This window comes from Podarcis muralis, chromosome 13, assembly GCF_964188315.1.
Source record: "Podarcis muralis chromosome 13, rPodMur119.hap1.1, whole genome shotgun sequence".
Classification (NCBI taxonomy): domain Eukaryota; kingdom Metazoa; phylum Chordata; class Lepidosauria; order Squamata; family Lacertidae; genus Podarcis; species Podarcis muralis.
This window is the reverse complement of record NC_135667.1, coordinates 22,793,869-22,812,220: the sequence shown is the minus strand read 5'-3', so window position 1 is coordinate 22,812,220 and position 18,352 is coordinate 22,793,869. Positions and strand designations below refer to the sequence as shown.

The 18,352-nt window shown below is 40.6% G+C and overlaps 1 protein-coding gene and 1 pseudogene across 1 annotated transcript; both read left to right on the top strand.

The window, feature by feature from the left end:
* The first annotated feature begins 1 nt into the window (after position 1).
* LOC114583141 (vomeronasal type-2 receptor 26-like) lies at positions 2 to 2,259 on the top strand. The gene is made up of 2 exons (XM_028704488.2): positions 2 to 122; positions 1,358 to 2,259. The coding sequence occupies exons 1-2, from the start codon at positions 119 to 121 to the stop codon at positions 2,257 to 2,259; spliced, it is 906 nt and encodes a 301-aa protein (XP_028560321.2). The 5' UTR covers positions 2 to 118.
* Positions 2,260 to 7,303: 5,044 nt separating this feature from the next.
* On the top strand, positions 7,304 to 16,663 carry LOC114583142 (vomeronasal type-2 receptor 26-like; annotated as a pseudogene).
* Positions 16,664 to 18,352: the final 1,689 nt, after the last annotated feature.

Sequence of the window (18,352 nt, the reverse complement as noted above, 5' to 3'; positions counted from 1 at the left end):
GCCCCTTGCAGTGTGTAATGACTACTGCTATCCAGGATACAGCAGAAAAAAGAAGGAAGGGGAGCCATTTTGTTGCTATGATTGTACTCCATGCCCATATGGGAAGATTTCAAACCAAATGGGTAAGGGCACACAATGTCTATTGGTATAAGTAATGCACTGCATCTTTCAATAGATTTACTTTCAGATTTACTCTTCTCATATTGTTTCAGCTCTACAAAACAGAAAACAGATTATGATCATCAAGTTATGAGGCAGATTCCATACATGTTACACAAGATAGACATGACTCCATAAACCTGTTTTTATAAAGCACAAGCTATTATAATCTTTGCTATCTCTTGTGGAAAGAGAACACTTAGCAAGGTTATGTAATGGTATTGTCTAAGGAATTTCTGAATTCTGGAAAACTCATTCCATGGCTGAAACGTAGATCTCTGAGTCATATAACTACACCCCCTCTGCTCCCCACTTCCTTGTATTGTACTTTTATGTAGCATTTGACAGTAGATGTTTCAAAAATGAAAAATAAACTTGGACTAAAATAAAGCAAAACTTCACACCAGCAGAAGGGTCCACTTTTGTTTGGACTGCTTTAAAACAGAGTTGTCTCACTTTGGGAAGACTCCAAAGATTGGGTTATATTTCATCATCATTGGGCTGTTCATTGGGCTGTTATTCATCAGCTTTTAAACTTCCACTATCTTCAGCAGCAGACCTTGGCTGAAAAATATAACAAAATATACATGAAAATATGTATTTGAGGGTGGGGGAAGTATTTTTAAAGACTAGGACTTTTCAAGGATAATTGAAATGCACATTGTTATACAGCTCTTATTTTATAAATATATGGTGATTTCTGAAGACACACAAAATAATCTTTTGGGAAACACACATGATAAAGTGATGAGGATTGGAAATAGACTGACTTAACCATTCCTAGTCCTCCAGTCCCCAAAGTCTTTATGTTCCCATATGAGTTTTCAAGGCACTCTCTTTAATATGAAACCAGTGTTAAGGGTGTGTGCAGTGGCGTAGCGTGGGGGGTGCAGGGGGGGCCGGCCGCACCGGGCGCAACATCTGGGGTTAGGGCAAATCCACAGGTTAGGGGGCACAAATCCACGGGTTAGGGGGCACAAATCCATGGGTTAGGGGGCGCAAATTATTTGCCTTCCCCGGGTGCTGACAACCCACGCTACGCCACTGGGTGTGTGTGTGTGTCAAAATTAGTTTGCTTACAAAGTGTTTTTTGAAATAATAATAGTGAAGTACCCATCCCTGTATTGCATTGAACACAGCAAAGGCTGTCTTCCACTGAATAGTGAGGAACTAACAGAAAATTTGCTTCATTTTCCAGATATGGATTACTGTTTCCAATGTCCCAACAGCCAATTTCCAAACAGCAATAGAGATCAATGTCTTCCTAAAGTCCTAAACTTTCTGTCTTTCACAGAACCTTTGGGAATCATTTTAACCTTTTTGATTTTGTCTTCTTCTGTAATCACAGCTTTGGTGCTAGAAATTTTCATCAAGCACAAGGACACTCCCATTGTCAAAGCCAACAATCGGAATCTCACCTACACTCTACTCATCTCCCTCTTGCTCTCTTTCCTCTGCTCTTTGCTATTCATTGGCTGCCCTCAAACAGTGACCTGCTGTTTACGACAAACTGCCTTTGGAATCATCTTCTCAGTGGCTGTTTCTTGTGTTTTGGCAAAAACTGTCACTGTGGTCCTGGCTTTCATGGCCACCAAGCCAGGATCAAGGATGAGGAAATGGGTGGGGAAAAGTCTGGCCAATTCTGTTGTATTTAGCTGCTCCATTATTGAAGCTATTATTTGTGTTGTGTGGCTATGCACTGCTCCTCCATTTCCACATTTGGACATGTATTCTCTCACGGAAGAAATCATAGTGGAATGCAGTGAAGGATCAGTCATTGTGTTTTCTTGTGTCCTGGGATACTTGGGATTTCTTGCCATTGTTAGCTTCGCAGTCGCTTTTCAGGCCAGAAAGTTGCCAGATAGCTTCAATGAAGCCAAGTTCATCACTTTCAGCATGCTCGTATTTTGCAGTGTTTGGTTGTCCTTTGTTCCTTCTTACCTGAGCACAAAGGGGAAATACATGGTGGCTGTGGAGATCTTCTCCATCTTGGCCTCCAGTGCTGGGTTACTGGGTTGTATCTTTGCCCCCAAATGCTACATAATTATCCTGAGGCCTTCGTTGAACAGCAGAGAGCAGCTTATATGTAGAAATACCTAGGAATTAAATTGTTTTGCTTTTTATGTATTATTGCATTGAAATGACTATTCAAAAGTACCCCTGAAAACATGTTAAATAACTTGGCCTTTTCAAGAAACACGCTTCTGTGACCCTCAATATTCTATATTTCTTTTCTTATTTAGTCTGATATTCCAAATCTGCCTACTCCCCTTAAATGGAAGAGTGGGGTATACATTTTTCTCTGAGGGTAATGTTCTCTCTTGTCCATAGGTATGAATGAAGAGTTTTGTGGCATATATTGCATGTTCAGATACAGTAAGGCTTCCTATCATTGCCTCCCAGTGTTTTTACTGAATACATAGGACTACATTATTGAATCAAAACAGGCCAAATCTTTATTGGTTACTTGTGTAAGTGGTTTTGACTCAGGCATTGGTTGATTATATCTACATAGCACGTCTGCTGACTGCTTCTCAGGGGGGGTCACTTCTGGGACAGAATTGCCCTAGGAATTATATCAAATAGTAGCAGCCCACCAAAACCACTGTTTTGGGGCTTATGGACAAAACACTTTTCCATGGATCCTTTTAATGAAAAACCCCAATTCCTGGAAGGGGAAGGCATATACAATTCTTCCAATTAAATATCATGAATTCTAGTTAATGCCTAACCATTGAAGTTGTGATGAAAGCTGTGAAGGAGTCAAAAACCACAAGACCGGTCAATTTGTTGGGAGATAAAATTCCTTCCTGGTCCCAAATACAGTGATTCCTTGGCAAGGTCAAGAAGCAAACAACAAAGCATCACACCAGGATACTACAAAATTTTTGGACAGGGATCATAGAATCATAGAGTTGGAATAGACCACAAGGGCCATCGAGTCCAACCCCCTGCCAAGCAGGAAACACCATCAGAGCACTCCTGACATATGGTTGTCAAGCCTCTGCTTAAAGACCTCCAAAGAAGGTCCACCACACTCCTTGGCAGCAAATTCCACTGTCAAACAGCTCTTACTGTCAGGAAGTTCTTCCTAATGTTTAGGTGGAATCTTCTTTCTTGTAGTTTGGATCCATTGCTCCGTGTCCGCTTCTCTGGAGCAGCAGAAAACAACCTTTCTCCCTCCTCTATATGACATCCTTTTATATATTTGAACATGGCTATCATATCACCCCTTAACCTCCTCTTCTCCAGGCTAAACATGCCCAGCTCCCTTAGCCGTTCCTCATAAGGCATCGTTTCCAGGCCTTTGACCATTTTGGTTGCCCTCCTCTGGACACGTTCCAGTTTGTCAGTGTCCTTCTTGAACTGTGGTGCCCAGAACTGGACACAGTACTCCAGGTGAGGTCTGACCAGAGCAGAATACAGTGGCACTATTACTTCCATTGATCTAGATGCTATACTCCTATTGATGCAGCCCAGAATTGCATTGGCTTTCTTAGCTGCCACGTCACACTGTTGACTCATGTCAAGTTTGTGGTCAACCAAGACTCCTAGATCCTTTTCACATGTACTGCTCTCAAGCTAGGTGTCACCCATCTTGTATGAATCCATAAGTTGTTTACAAACAATAAACAATAACAGACATAAAACATCATAAAACCCTCCAAAACCAGATTACAATATTTCCCTTAAATTTACTTTTTTAAAAAAATCCTTCCATTTCCCGCCAATGAGTGATGTCTTACAAACTGCAATACTTGTGGGAGATAACTTTGAACACTTTCATTATCACAAATTGCTAAATGTCATCATTCATCTTGCCAATTCCCACATGGATTTTTGTGAAATCACAAGCACAATAATTAACACTCTGAAAGCTAATATTAAGTGTCTGTGAGTTTCCCTTTATCAAATTTTTTATAGTCTTTGAAAAGGTTTGTGGTGTATAACAGATTGAACCTAGGCATTCTGCATAACAAAGTATCTCACAATGATTGTGGTATTTCTTTTGCCTCTTCTCATATTGTTACTGCATGTACCTCAAACTGAGTGTGAGCTACATGCAGTTATGTGTGCTGTGGTAGATCGTTTCCAGCTCCCATATCAATATTATGAGATAGGTGAGCTAATCATTGGAGCAATTGTTACTCAGTATGGCTGCATATTTGGAGAAATATCATTTAGTGAACACCCCACAACAAAATTTCTAGATGAACTGAAAGAATTTGCGTAAGGATGTTTTTTCCCTCTGCATGTGTTGTGTCAGATCATAAGTACTAAGGAAAAGGTAATGGAAGGGAATGCAGATGATACAATGGTGGTTGGTTTAATCACAGCTGGAGAGGGGGAGGCGGCCTATAGGAAGGAAATTGAGCAGTTGGGGGAGTGGTGCAGGAAAAACAACTTTACTCCTTAACTTAAAGAAAACAAAAGAGATTATTGTGGCCTTTAGGAAATGTAAATTGAATATTCAGCCATTTATTATTGAGGGGAAGTGTGTGGAACAGGTCTTGGTGTTTCGATTTCTGGGAATGGAGTTGAGAGATGACCTAACCTGGGGAGAAAACAGCAAAGACCTGATGAAGAGAGCACAGCAGAGGTTATATTTTCGGAGAATCCTCTGGAAAAACAATCTCTCAAAGGACCTGTTGATGGCATTTTACCACTGTAATGTGGAGAGTGTATTAACTTATGGTCTGTTTGTGTGTTTTGGGAGCTGTACGGCCAGGGGAAAAAAATGCTGTCCAGGGTTGTAAAGAATGCAGAGAGAATAATTGGGTGCACTCTTCCCACCTTAGATCAAATCTATGCTGTCAGGTGCCATAAGAAAGCTACAGAGATAGCGCAGGATAGTACGCACCCTGGAAATGATCCCTTTCAGCTTCTGCCTTCTGGAAGAAGGTATAGGGTTATAAAGACCAGGACTAGCCACCTGAGAAACAGTTTCTACGCAAATGCAATTCTGGTTCTAAACGCAGCATAAGGAGTCTCTATAGTATATTGTATTTTAAAATGGGGTTTCAGAGTTTTTAGGGGTTTTTGAATGCCTTACATAGATTTTCAATTTCATTGTTCTATATGGGACAATGACAATAAAGATATTGTATCATATCATATTGTATCGTATTGTAGTTGTAGACTAGGGATGGGGAGCGAATTTGTGGCCCTCCAGACTACAATTCCCATAGTCCCTGATGACTGACAAACTGTCTGCGGCTGATGGGAGTTTGAGCCCATCCACATCTAGAGAACCATAGGTTCCTTCTCCCTGTTGTAAACACATATGTAGGTCCAAAGCAAATTCATAATTACCTTTGAGTAACTTGTACAAATTTAATTCTTAGGAAGGCATGAAGAACAGTATGATATAATGCTATAATCTGAGGAAACTGTAGAAAAGCCTAGTATGTTCTAATCAAAACAGCTTCCTACCATCAAAAACAATTTGCCTTATAAAAAGGTAAAGGTACCCCTGCCCGTACGGGCCAGTCGTGTCCGACTCTGGGGTTGTGCGCCCATCTCACTCAAGAGGCCAGGGGCCAGCGCTGTCCAGAGACACTTCCGGGTCATGTGGCCAGCATGACAAACTGCAACTGGCAAGCCAGAGCCGCACACGGAAACGCTGATTACCTTCCCGCTAGTAAGCGGTCCCTATTTATCTACTTGCACCCGGGGCTGCTTTCGAACTGCTAGGTTGGCAGGCGCTGGGACCAAACAACAGGAGCGCACCCCGCCGCGGGGATTCGAAATGCCGACCTTTCGATCGGCAAGCCCTAGGCGCTGAGGCTTTTACCCACAGCGCCACCCGCGTCCCAATTTGCCTTATACTTGCTGGCTATTCAGCTTAAATATCACTGATCGAACTTTGGACTTATGAATGCTTTGCTACTCAACTGTTAAGATCTAAACTTTGTAACAAAACATGCTTAAGCACTATTTCTTGTTCTAGGCTAATAATTACTTTTGATATTTATGTCCTATTTATTTATCAATCAAAGTGAACCAAGAATTCAAAGATTTCCCTACTCATAACTAACATTGAAGAAGTGGTAATCAGTTACAGGCAATGAGCCTAGGACTCCCTAGATGTATATAGTCTTTCTTCTATGTATTACACTTTATATTTGCTTGTTATTTTGGTTTGACTTGGTTTGGCATGTTGTTGTTTTTGGTTTCTCCTCATCATGCTGATTCTATATTCCACATGTCGCTTTGTCACATCATAGAATCATAGTATTTTAGAGCTGGAAGGGACCACGTGGAAACCCTGCAATGTAGGAATCTTTTGCCCAACATGAGGCTCAAACCCATGACCCTGAGATAAAGAGTCTCATGCTCTACCTGACTAAGCTATCCTATTATTTCAGGTAATTTATCACTTACTTTTTTCTCCCTCCTCTCAGTCTTTCCATACTTTCCAATCCAGACATATTATTATTTTTTGTATCTTCCCTTTAGTTCATTTCTTTCTATTTCTATTTTATTCCCTAAAACACCCAAGATTTCTCCCCATTATTTTTCTCAACCAAAGAAACATACTGCATAATGCTCATATCCATTTAATTATATGGGCCACATTTTAAATGACATTTATTTATTTATATTCATTGATTTAAAAAATGTTATTTAATAGTAATTTCAGCTGTATCTCTGATTTTGCTGTTCAAAGAGATCCATTGCTATTGGAGTGTGACTTCAGAGGTGGATTTAGGTTAGTACTACTGGATCTACCACACTGGGCAATAAGCTTAGGGGGCATTGGAATGCATCACAACTAGAAATAGTGAATTGATGACTGGCTGATAGATTTTACAGAAAGTTGGGTTCAATGTGGCTTTCTTCAGCAGCACATTCACAGTTACCACAGTCTCTGAAACTCTGAAAGTAGATATTGAATACTCAGTGCTGGGGTGTTGGGTGGCGTAAAGGCAGGGTGACAGCTGTCAGACTGATCTGTGTGAGATTGCCTTCATCAGAAAGGGTCCAGAGCCACTGAACAGACTGGACGTTTATTTTGGATTGATGCTGGGCATTCTGCATGAATATGTGGCTCAAGATGACGGGGTTGTTTCTATTGCCTCTGCTTCTCTTGTTTCCGCAACTCCCTCAGACTGACTGTGAGTCACATGCTGTTAGGCATACCATGGCTGATTCCCCCCACTTCCCACATCAATATTATCAGTCAGGGGACCTAACAATTGGATTTATGGTTACTCAGTATGGCTACTTATCTGATGAACTATCATTCAGGGTACATCCCACAAACGTGTTTCTGGAAGAACTAAAACTTATGTAAGGAGTATGTTTTCTCTGCATACTTCAGGCGAGGTCATAACTATTACTCCTTGAAAAAAGTGGTTTAAAAATGTCCTTAATGAATTCTGGGTATGTTATACACATATATCAAGAAGTAAGGCTTCGCAGATGCTTGATCTACTCAACAAACCCCGGCTATCTTCTCCATGTTAACACACAGGGTTTCCCCCTCTCATTTCCCCTTTCCAGTTGCATTTCTGAAGCCACTTCTATCTTCTGTAATGTAGCCCTACTTTGCACTGATTCTCACCTTCGTCTTCAAAACCAGGTTTGTGTTTGAGGGGAGGAGAAGCTGCTTTTTTCAGCTAAAGAAGTTTGAGGAAATGGAGGTGAAGTGAGGCTGAGAAAAAAGTGGTAGGATTTTTAATAAACTGAGGGATTTTTAATAAATAAATAAATCAAACCAACCACTTTTAGCCAGGAGAAATAGCAGATATGAGTAGAACACAGAAGCTAAGACTGAAAATCTAATGCAACAGAACTTTTCCAAGCTGTCTTCTCACTGGACTCATTTTGTTTTAAACTGCCGCTCCCCCCCCCCATGTTGAACCCTGTTCAGTCTCCTGAAACCTCTGCTTTCTTTTAAAATCACCAGATAGTTATTTCTGTGTTCCCTTCTCATTGCACTCAGACTTCTCTGTTTTTCATTCCTCAGCAGCTTTGTGTGTGAGAGATAACTGATGTGGACCTCCCATATATTCCATAGTACTCAAACCCATGTCTTTGGCAATTTTCCTCGCAGTTCCTCCCAACCCTGCTTTATTGAAACTTCTACCAGTGTCTGAACCACTGCTTTCCCCCTTGCAGTGTTTCTCCCTTCTTGCTGCCTTGCCAGGGCCACTGCTGTTGTGCAACCTGCCTTCAGCTTTGTTTCCCTATCCAACTCTGGTTTCATGCGAAGCCAGGTTTCCTATGTGGCATTACAAATCTTCCATAGGGGCTGAACAGTGGTGTGTGTGTGTGTGTGTGTGTGTGTGTGTGTGTGTGTGTGTTATGTACTGAGTTGAATAGGATCCAAAATGCAGTAGTCTGATTGGTCCTAGAACAATAGGATTCAGAATGCAGCAGTCTGATTGGTCCTAGAACAATGCAGCAGTATGATTGGTCCTCAGGAGACACCCAATCCAGCTCCAGGTGGAAGTGAATCCACAACCTGATTGGCCTACAGGAGAATCCCGGAATTAGCCAATCACGTGCAGCCAATTGTGTAAATAATGTATATAAAGCAGATATTGTGGGGAAACTTCCATTCCTCTTCACCACTATGAGCTGAATAAAGAGCATGAAATCCACTCTCAACTCCAAGTATATTTCAATTAATAAAAAGGGGAAATGGATCCATAGATATTATACAAGTGATCAATCTTTATTAATTGCAAAGTTTTCCAACATCTGGTAGTTTTCCAACTACCGTGCTAGCTGCTGTTAGTAAATTTGTTATTAAAATGCTAACTTACAAAGCAGGCAGGATTCTTTCCTAATATTCCTTCCAATTAGATGTAATCTAACAAATGTTTGAAAATCTGATGGCTGATGAAGAGCTATATATCTGCCTTAATTAACTCTTTCTTCAGTTCTAGGACAAAGAACTACCAGCATATCTTGTCCTTGGCATTTGCTGTCAAGGAGATAAATGAGAACCCTGAACTTCTACCAAATGTCAGCCTTGGCTTCCACATTTATGACAGTTATACAAATGCAAGGATGACTCATCAGAACACCCTGAAACTTCTTTCCAGTAATAAAACTGTAGTCCCCAACTTCAAATGCAATAAGCAGAAGAATCTGATGGCCGTCATTGGAGGACTCGACTCTGAAATCTCCCTTTACGTGGCTACTCTTTTAGGCATCTACAAGATTCCACAGGTAAAATATTTGGATTGGCTATGCAGCTTTCCCACATTGAGACCCAGCCAGATGGGTGGGATATAAATAATACCTATTATTATTATTATTATTATTATTATTATTATTATTATTATTAGAGATAATATTTACCTTTCTACTATTGGCCTTTTCAGTTTTTCTTTTGTTCTTTTTGGAAAGAAAGCGTCAGTCAGCAAACAATGAATGTGTAGTTAACACAACTGTGTAATTGGCCCCCTATTCATGCAAGAGGAAAAGCGAACAATTAATCCCATTAAACAATTAAACAGCTACAAATGGAATTGCCACCACTCAAGGGTATGTCTTGCAGCTGGGCCAGAGCATCTCCCACTGGCAATTGTGACACCTCATTTCAGTGTCTCTGGCATAGAATGGGTAGTCAGAGATAGAAGAAGAAACCAAGCAACTGACTAAATGATCTAATTAATGAAGTCTTCTTTGTTCATTTAAATAAAATATACAATAAAATACTAGCAACCAAAGAAATGGGATCCTCATAATAGACGGTCCTGGTTGCGTGCGGGACCCAAGAGCTCACCTGATAGGGTTAAAATAGGGGGGGAGGAGCAAGAAGTCCTGGCCATTCCCCTGGGATCACACCAGGCAATTTTAGCCAATAGCCAGTGAGTGGTGTGATCCCAGGGGCTTTAAAAACGGCAGTGCGACGCAAGGAGGGGCACTTGCTTCGCACTGTTGAACACCCGCCCACCCTCCCTAGTTTAGGTACAGTTGCTTGGCCTTACTTTGGTTTCGGTCGCCTGTTTTGGAACAGGGGCTGGGTAGGAATTTTTCCATTTGGCAGATTGGCTTTAGCCATTTGGTTTTCGCCTACCCCTTGCCAAATCGTCACAACTTGTAAGGTGGCGGTTAGGCATTGGCTCAGTTGGATTGTGGGGAGGGGAGGTGCGGCCATCACCTGCCCCTACGGGAACTGGGTATTCCGTTAAAGGAATCTGGGCATCCTCGATCTCGTCCGAAGTCTGCTTGAGGGGCTAGGGCCACAGAAACCTTGGGGTGAGCTTAGGTTGGTCCTCATCGACCTAGCTCCCTCGTTTGGTTTACCCCATTGGATGATCACCCTGAGAGGTGGAATCAGTTATAGTGGGGAGTCAATGCCTAAGCCAATAGCGCTCACATGATTGTATTTCAATAAAGTTGTGGCCAAAACTTTGCCCAAAAACTTAAACTAATATAAGTGTCCGTGTGTATTTATTTTGGGTATGGGTCTTGGGGCCTCGAGATGCAAATGGTACAAGCAGTAAATTACAACTTGGTAATAGCTGGGATAACTGGGATAGGAGGCTTGTTGGTTTTTGAATGTCTGATGTAGATTTTTTCAATTTCATTGTTCTGTATGGGACAATTACAATAAAGCTTATTGTATTGTATCAAATGATGGTCAGTGGCAAGTCCCTGCTATATAGTTTGAAGACATTTGTTTTCTCCATTATGACTTTTCAGGAGTATCTTATGTCACCCCCCACTCACCCAATGAACTCTTGAAAAAAAGACTTTCCTGACATTTTACTGAAATTTGCATGTCTTTTTACTTAGATTGCCTATTGTGTAATTTCTCCAGTGACTGATGTTAAAACCCATCTCCCTTCATTCTACCGGATGGTGCCCAATGAAGAATATCAGTATGAAGGGATAGCTCAGCTTCTTTTGCATTTTAAATGGACGTGGGTTGGAATCCTCACAATGGACGATGATAATGGAGACAAGTTTTTCCAGACATTGATTTCAATACTTTTGAAACATGGAATCTGTATAGCCCTCAAGGGAAAAATTCCAGCCACCTCTCAAGCAGCAGATACACTTACTTCCTTTGATTCCATCTTAGACGAAGCTATTTATCTATCAAATGCCAGTGTTCAAGTGTTGGTTGTAAATGCAGAAACTATTACTATCTCTTTTTTGTTAATTAAAATATATGCATATGCAGCACAGGAGTCTATTCTACCATTAGCTATGGGGAAAGTGTGGATCATGACAGCCCAATGGGATTTCTCAGCAGACACAATACAGATGGAGATGGAGATGGATATGCAAGTCTTTGATGGTGCCTTCACTTTTGCAATACACTTAAATGAAGTGAGGGGGTTCAGAAAATTCCTGCAAACTGTTCATCCTAAATCAAAAAATGAAGATGGGTTTATTTTGCTCTTCTGGGAAAAGGCATTCAACTGCTTATATTCTGATTCTATGGATGGCATGGAAAATAATAATAATGCCTGTAGTGGTGAAGAGAATTTGGAGAGCCTCCCTGGGACACTCTTTGAGATGAGTATGACTGGCCAAAGCTACACCATCTACAATGCAGTTCATGCCATAGGACATAGTTTACATAAGATGTACTCAGCCAGGCAGAAACACAGAGCCATGCCAAACAGAGGTAGAGTGAGTCTAGTAAAAGTACAACCTTGGCAGGTAGTGTTTCTCATCCAAAGTTAATTTCTTTGAAAGCTGTGTGCACATATCTGCTAACAATGTCCTGTGTTCCTTGAATACTTTGCCCACTCATGTGACTTCTTTTCTCCTTGTAATTTTTTATTAATAATACAAAAGGTGGATAGAATTCCAGAGTTAAAAGAAAACAGGAAAAAACTGCTGGTTTATTTATTTGGAACAAACAAACTTTTCTACCCTATTATAGAGACACATAATTATTATGTTATATAATTCATATTAGGGCAATATATTCATTAGGCCAACTAAAATGTTGCAAAACATGATCGCCTAATAAAGTATTAGCCTACTATGGATTTGGAGCATTGGTTTTTCTTTTTTATAATAGTCCCACACAAGTATCTTTCTTTTTTGTTTGTAATTTTTTTGACTTTACATATAATCACTTGGTGTTGTTAAGTATAATATTTTACTGCTTAAATATGCTGGATGTGATTAATTTTATAAGTGCCACTTATATGCAGAAAATGAAAAATTTTGCAAAAAGAAACAGTTATTTCACTATGTCCTCTCCATTTACATCAGAAGACAAGGAAGGCATATATACTTCCCTAAACCCCGAGGTTCACAGAAAAGATCAACATAAAAGCCACAATATATTTAATCAAAATAAAAATAGCACCCCAATGACACCTCCCCATTGGTCCCATTGGTCCCATTGGTGCACTGGTGGGAATTGTTATTTTGGAAGATGTTCAGTAGGGCTTGTTCTGGGGTAACTTCTAGTACCTGTTTAGTCATTTTGCTTACTGTATTTTTCGCTCCATAAGATGCACTTTTTCCCGCTTAAAAAGTAAGGGGAAATATCTGTGCGTCTTATGGAGCGAATGTGTGGTCGATCCCTGGCTCCCTTTCTGGCCCCGCCCCCTTGCCCAGGCCTCCATTGTTGAATGTTCTGCAGACAGAGGCTGTTTGTTTCCCCAGCGACATGTGATTGGCTGATTAGATTATATGTCTGGAAACTGTAGAAATAACTCCTTTTCCTTTCCTAAAGAAGCTGCAAAACCGTGAGTTTAACCCTATAAAAACAGGATTTTTTCCCCTTTGCAAAGTCAGCTCAACAACTTTGAGCTGATCCTCAAAAAACTGGGGCTTTTCCCCTTTCCTCCTCTAAAAACTAGGTGCGTGTTATGTTCAGGTGCATCTTATGGAACGAAAAATACAGTATTTCTTGTATGACTGTTGTCCAGAAGAGTTGGGTTTGGGGGCATTCCCACCACATGTGGAGGTGTATGCCTGTGGAAGTTTAGCCTCTTCAGCATTTTTGTGAGGTTCCTGGGTGTATCAGGGCCAGTTTCTGTGGTGTTCAGTACCTTCTGTAAGTGAGTTTCATAGTGAGTTCTTTTTTTTCACTGATAAGGGAGGTTTAGACCACATTATAGTCTACTGAGTGGCATTAATTTCATAGCCTATGCCATCTTCCCATTGTTTTTTATTGTATTGTAATCATATAAATTCTTTAATGAGATTAATTAAATAAATAGGGGCTTGTGTATATAACAGGTCTCCTACATGGGCACCACCATTACACTTCTTCAAAGGGTTTTGAAAATACTGATAATAAATGAAATTAAAATTAAAAATTAAAAGAAAATATGGGGGGGTTGTACCTGTCTGCACATCTCCGCTGGCAGGGGAGGGCCTGTGCCGCATTTGTCTTTCCCTAGGGTGGTCCCCAGAATGTGGTTCCTCACTGGGCCCCAGTCCAGTTACCAAGGATATTGGCTTGGTGTCAGGCCTGGGCTAGGCTGCACATTTCCTCACAGCCTCCCTGACTTTCACGGTCCCCTCCTGCCATTCTCACTTGGCAGTGGTGGTGTTGGTGATGGCAGCAGCAGTAAGTTGGAGGCCTCCAGTCCAGGAATTTCATTGGGGCTCTCTTGGTCCTGGTGGGATCAAGATTGTCGGGGTGTGGGTGTGTGAGGCTCTGTGCTGCCTCTTCACTTGTCATTTTGGGCTCCCTGGGCTCCCTTTTCATTGCTGTGATGGTGAAGGTGGTGTGGGGACCAGACAAGCAGCTTGGTTGGTTCTGGTGGTCCCTAGGAGTTCAGTGCGGCTATGGCACTCACTATCTTGCCTCGCCAGAAGTCCCTCTTTTTAAATTTTTTGACTTGCACTTTTTTTCATTCCAGCTTCACTCGTTCTTGCGAAGTATCTCCTTTAACAACAGTGCTGGTGACAGAGTGTCATTTGATGAGAATGGTGAATTAGTATCTGGATTTGATATTGTAAACTGGGTACTTTTCCCAAACAAATCGTTTTTACGAGTGAAAGTAGGAGGGATGGATCCACAGGCTTTACCGGATCAGAAATTCACAGTGAATGAAAAGGCTATCACATGGCACAGAATATTTAACCAGGTGGGATCCAAATATAGAAATAAGATAAAACTTAAATTAGTAAGAGGCACAATAAAGAACCATGCCAGGTGATTCCATTCAGTAGGAGAGTCAATCTATCTGTCTACTTATTCATATGTATACAGAAAACGTAAGAGCAAGTGCTAAATGGGAAGAGTTCCAACAATGAGCCTTGATAATTCTTCTTACACTGATATATTATTATTCTCAGTAACATATATGGGGGACTAAATCATATAGCAGACTGGTTGACTAAATGATTATTTTCTCTCTTATTAATTCAGTTATATATTGCCCATATATATCAACACCTCGTTATTTAAAAAGTATAAAGGCCAATCCAAATTTTAAAACATTGTAATAAATAAATGTAAGTCAGTGCAAGAGAAGGTAAATGTAAAACTGCTGCCCTACTGTATTATCTTGACAAAATGAAAAAAATGAACAAGGCATCAACTTCCAAGCGTCATTTTCCTAGTGAGCAGATTTTTTTTGTATAATAAAGTCCTGGTGCGATATCCTGGCCATTCTTAGTTCTATGTTAGGAGTTTTCTTAGACACAACCAAACATAATTAGGAACAGAATTTGATATAAAAAATGTAAGCTGGTTTTTTCTAGTGTCCTGTATCCTTGCTCTGTTCTCTTCACTGGTCCTGCATTACCATGGGACCCAATGTTCTCAACAGCAGCATTTTGTGTGTGTGTGTGTGTGTGTGTGTGTGTGTTTGTAAAGGTACATCAATTTATTTCTCTTCATTTTTAATGGATAGGTGGTGCCACTTGCCAGATGTAATGACCACTGTCATCCAGGCTACAGCAGAAAAAAGAAGGAGGGGGAGCCATTTTGTTGTTATGATTGCACTCCATGTCCGGATGGAAAGATTTCAGACGAGAATGGTAGAAGACATAGTGACCTAAATGATGGATTGCACATTGAATCCCCTTTTTCTAGTTCCCTAAAACAGAACGGGGATGACAATTGTCTAGTTCTGACATAGATCCGTAACATTTTCTATCAAGTCCAGATAATGTGTTTGGTATACTGCCAAATTTCATCACCATTGCCATGCTTTTCTCTTATTTCAAGTCGAATGATGCATGTGTTTTTGATGTACATTTTGATACAGAACATTCATATCATGGGTGTAGTTGAAATCTCTGGAAGACAGAGATTTGTGCTTCAACCATAGTGTATTCACACCATCAGTGTAGTTATACATTGATTTCTCAATGTATACACCTCCCACATGTATGGTTGCAGAGTCTTGTTATTCTTTTACCTAAGAAATATCAAAATATTTTTATATAAATGAAAATACAACAAGAAATGTCTACTCTGATAGAGAGAGAGAGAGAGAGAGAGAGAGAGAGAGAGAGAGAGAAAGATGAATGCTGAAATGATCTAGCTTGCTTAATCCCAGCTAGATATTCTGAGACCAAAAGAGCAATGGTACCAATGTAGAGGAAGAAACTTTCAGAAAGTATTCCCATTTACTCTTATTTAATCAGACAGTTCTATGCTGAATTTGATTAATAAGTGATTGATACAAACTTTGTCCCATTTTCAGATATGGACAACTGTTTCCAATGCCCAGAAGGTCAATTCTCAAACAAGAACAAAGATAACTGCCTTCCTAAGACCCTTAACTTTCTCTCTTTCACGGAGCTCTTGGGGACTACTTTAGCCTTCTTTATTTTGTTTTCTTCTCTAATCACAGCTGCAGTGCTGGGGATTTTCATTAAGAACAAGGACACCCCAATCGTCAAAGCCAACAATCAGGAAATCACCTACTCTCTTCTCATCTCTCTACTGCTTTGCTTCCTGTGCTCCTTGCTATTCATTGGCCGACCTAACATAGTGACCTGCTATTTAAGACAAACAGCGTTTGGCATCATATTCTCAGTGGCTGTCTCCTGCATTTTAGCAAAAACCATTACTGTGGTTTTGGCTTTCATGGCCACCAAGCCAGGATCCAGGATGAGAAAATGGGTGGGGAAAAGATTGGCCAGTTCTGTTCTTCTTGGCTGCTCCACTATTCAAGCCATTATATGTGCTGTTTGGTTATGTACTGCTCCTCCATTTCCACATTTTGATATGCATTCTCTGACTGAAGAAATCATACTGGAATGCAATGAAGGGTCTGTGACTCTGTTTTATTGTGTTCTGGGGTACTTAGGATTTCTGGCCTCTGTCAGCTTCATTGTGGCTTTTCAGGCCAGGAAGTTGCCAGATAGTTTCAATGAAGCCAAGTTCATCACTTTCAGCATGTTGGTCTTTTGCAGTGTTTGGTTGTCTTTTGTTCCTTCTTATTTAAGCACAAAAGGAAAATACATGGTGGCTGTGGAGATCTTCTCCATTTTGTCCTCTAGTGCTGGGTTACTAGGTTGCATCTTTGCCCCGAAATGCTATATAATTATCTTGAGGCCTTCCTTGAACACAAAGGACCAGCTAATAAGGAGGAATATCTAGGAAATTAATTGTTTGGAGATTTATGCATACAAAGATATTAAATTGAGCCATTTTTTCAAACCAAATATATGTGCTAACTTTTTCAACTTTTCAAGTCTTCTCTATTGAGTGCTTTTGTAAAAAATATCAGGATAAAAATGTAACAGATTTACACATCTTGGTGTGTACAAACTGTGAATTACACTTTAAAATAGTGGTTAATTGCCATTGGTTATGAATCTTACTCAATTCATTAGCCATTGTCTGTTTCAAATGATTGTCTGTAATTTGTGCAATATGCTAAGTCAGCATTTTTCTACGAGGCCCTGGGGAGTGACCCAGGGACCCCCCCCCCCGACACCACCTGCCGCACCCTGGGGCCGCCAGGCCTGGTGGGGGAAGGGGTTAGGCCACGTGCAGCGTCGCTTCCCCCCATGGCCCACACGGTCCCTCCCCTACCTGGCCTGGTCTCCTTGGCAATGCTCCCGCAGCCGGGATTGGACAACTGACTGAGGTAGGGAAGGCGAAGCCAAGCCTATGCTGATGGAGCCGCTCCAGATCCAGGGGCTGCACACGTCTACGCAAAGGGCGCCCCCCCCCCCCGTTTTTATGCGGGGAGCAGTAATTTTTGGAGAAGTTCTCCTCTAGGCTATACAGCAGGAGGTGAAAAAGTGATGAAGCATTAAAAGGCCAATAAGAGCAATATCAATTATTTATGGTCATGAGAAGTTTACTGGACAATATGTTAATATAATACAGCAACGAGTCATTTCCTCCCATTTGAAAAAATCCGGTTCTAGGTATATTGAAGTGCTAGTTTCATAAACATAAAGTAAGAATTATTGTTGGGGGCATTAACAGTGATGCTAAGTTGTATTTGTGCTTAGAAGTAATATGGGCGGAAAGTTGATTTACAGGTATGCTTACGTTTTGTGTTTCTACATGTATGATAATACTGTATTTCCAACGACAAATTCAAATTTTCACATAGTTATTACCATAAATAACAAATTCCCCAGATCTACCATGAATTTTCAGTTATAATCTCAAGTTGCAATAAAAATTCTGAATTAAATTATCGCTATTGTTATCATCACCATCATCATCATCATTTTTCACACACAATTCTATCTTTCCACCTGTGATTTAATTTTATTGCCACCATATCGTTCCTTTCCCCATTGAATGAAAGGGTATGATATATTTTTATCTGAGGGTCAGGTTCCCTTTAGTGTAAACTCCTTGATGTAGATTTTCAGATGCACATACTGTTTTAGTGGAAGAAACACAAGTTTCCATCCTCTGGTTAGAGTAAAGGTCTATCCAAGGCTTTGTTTATTCAGACATGGCAATTGCATTGCAGAAGACCCACACCCCATCAGCCAGAATCTCTTTTAAGCTCATCAATGGGATGTTCTGCCTACATACGGAGCTAACAGCTTCTTAAAGGGATGGTAGCTTTTTCACAACCAGCTTAATAAGAAACCACAATAAGCTAACTTCAGAGGGAAAACACAAGAAAAACAGCATTGCTGAAATCAAAACTGCCAACATTCTGTACTTCCTTTGTTCTTTTACCTTCTCTGACACCTTCATGCTAACTTTCTTTTTACATCTAAGAGAAACATGTCCTTAAGATATAATTCACAATTACCTTTGCGTAACTTGTACAAGGGACGCGGGTGGTGCTAGGGCTTGCCTAGGGCTTGC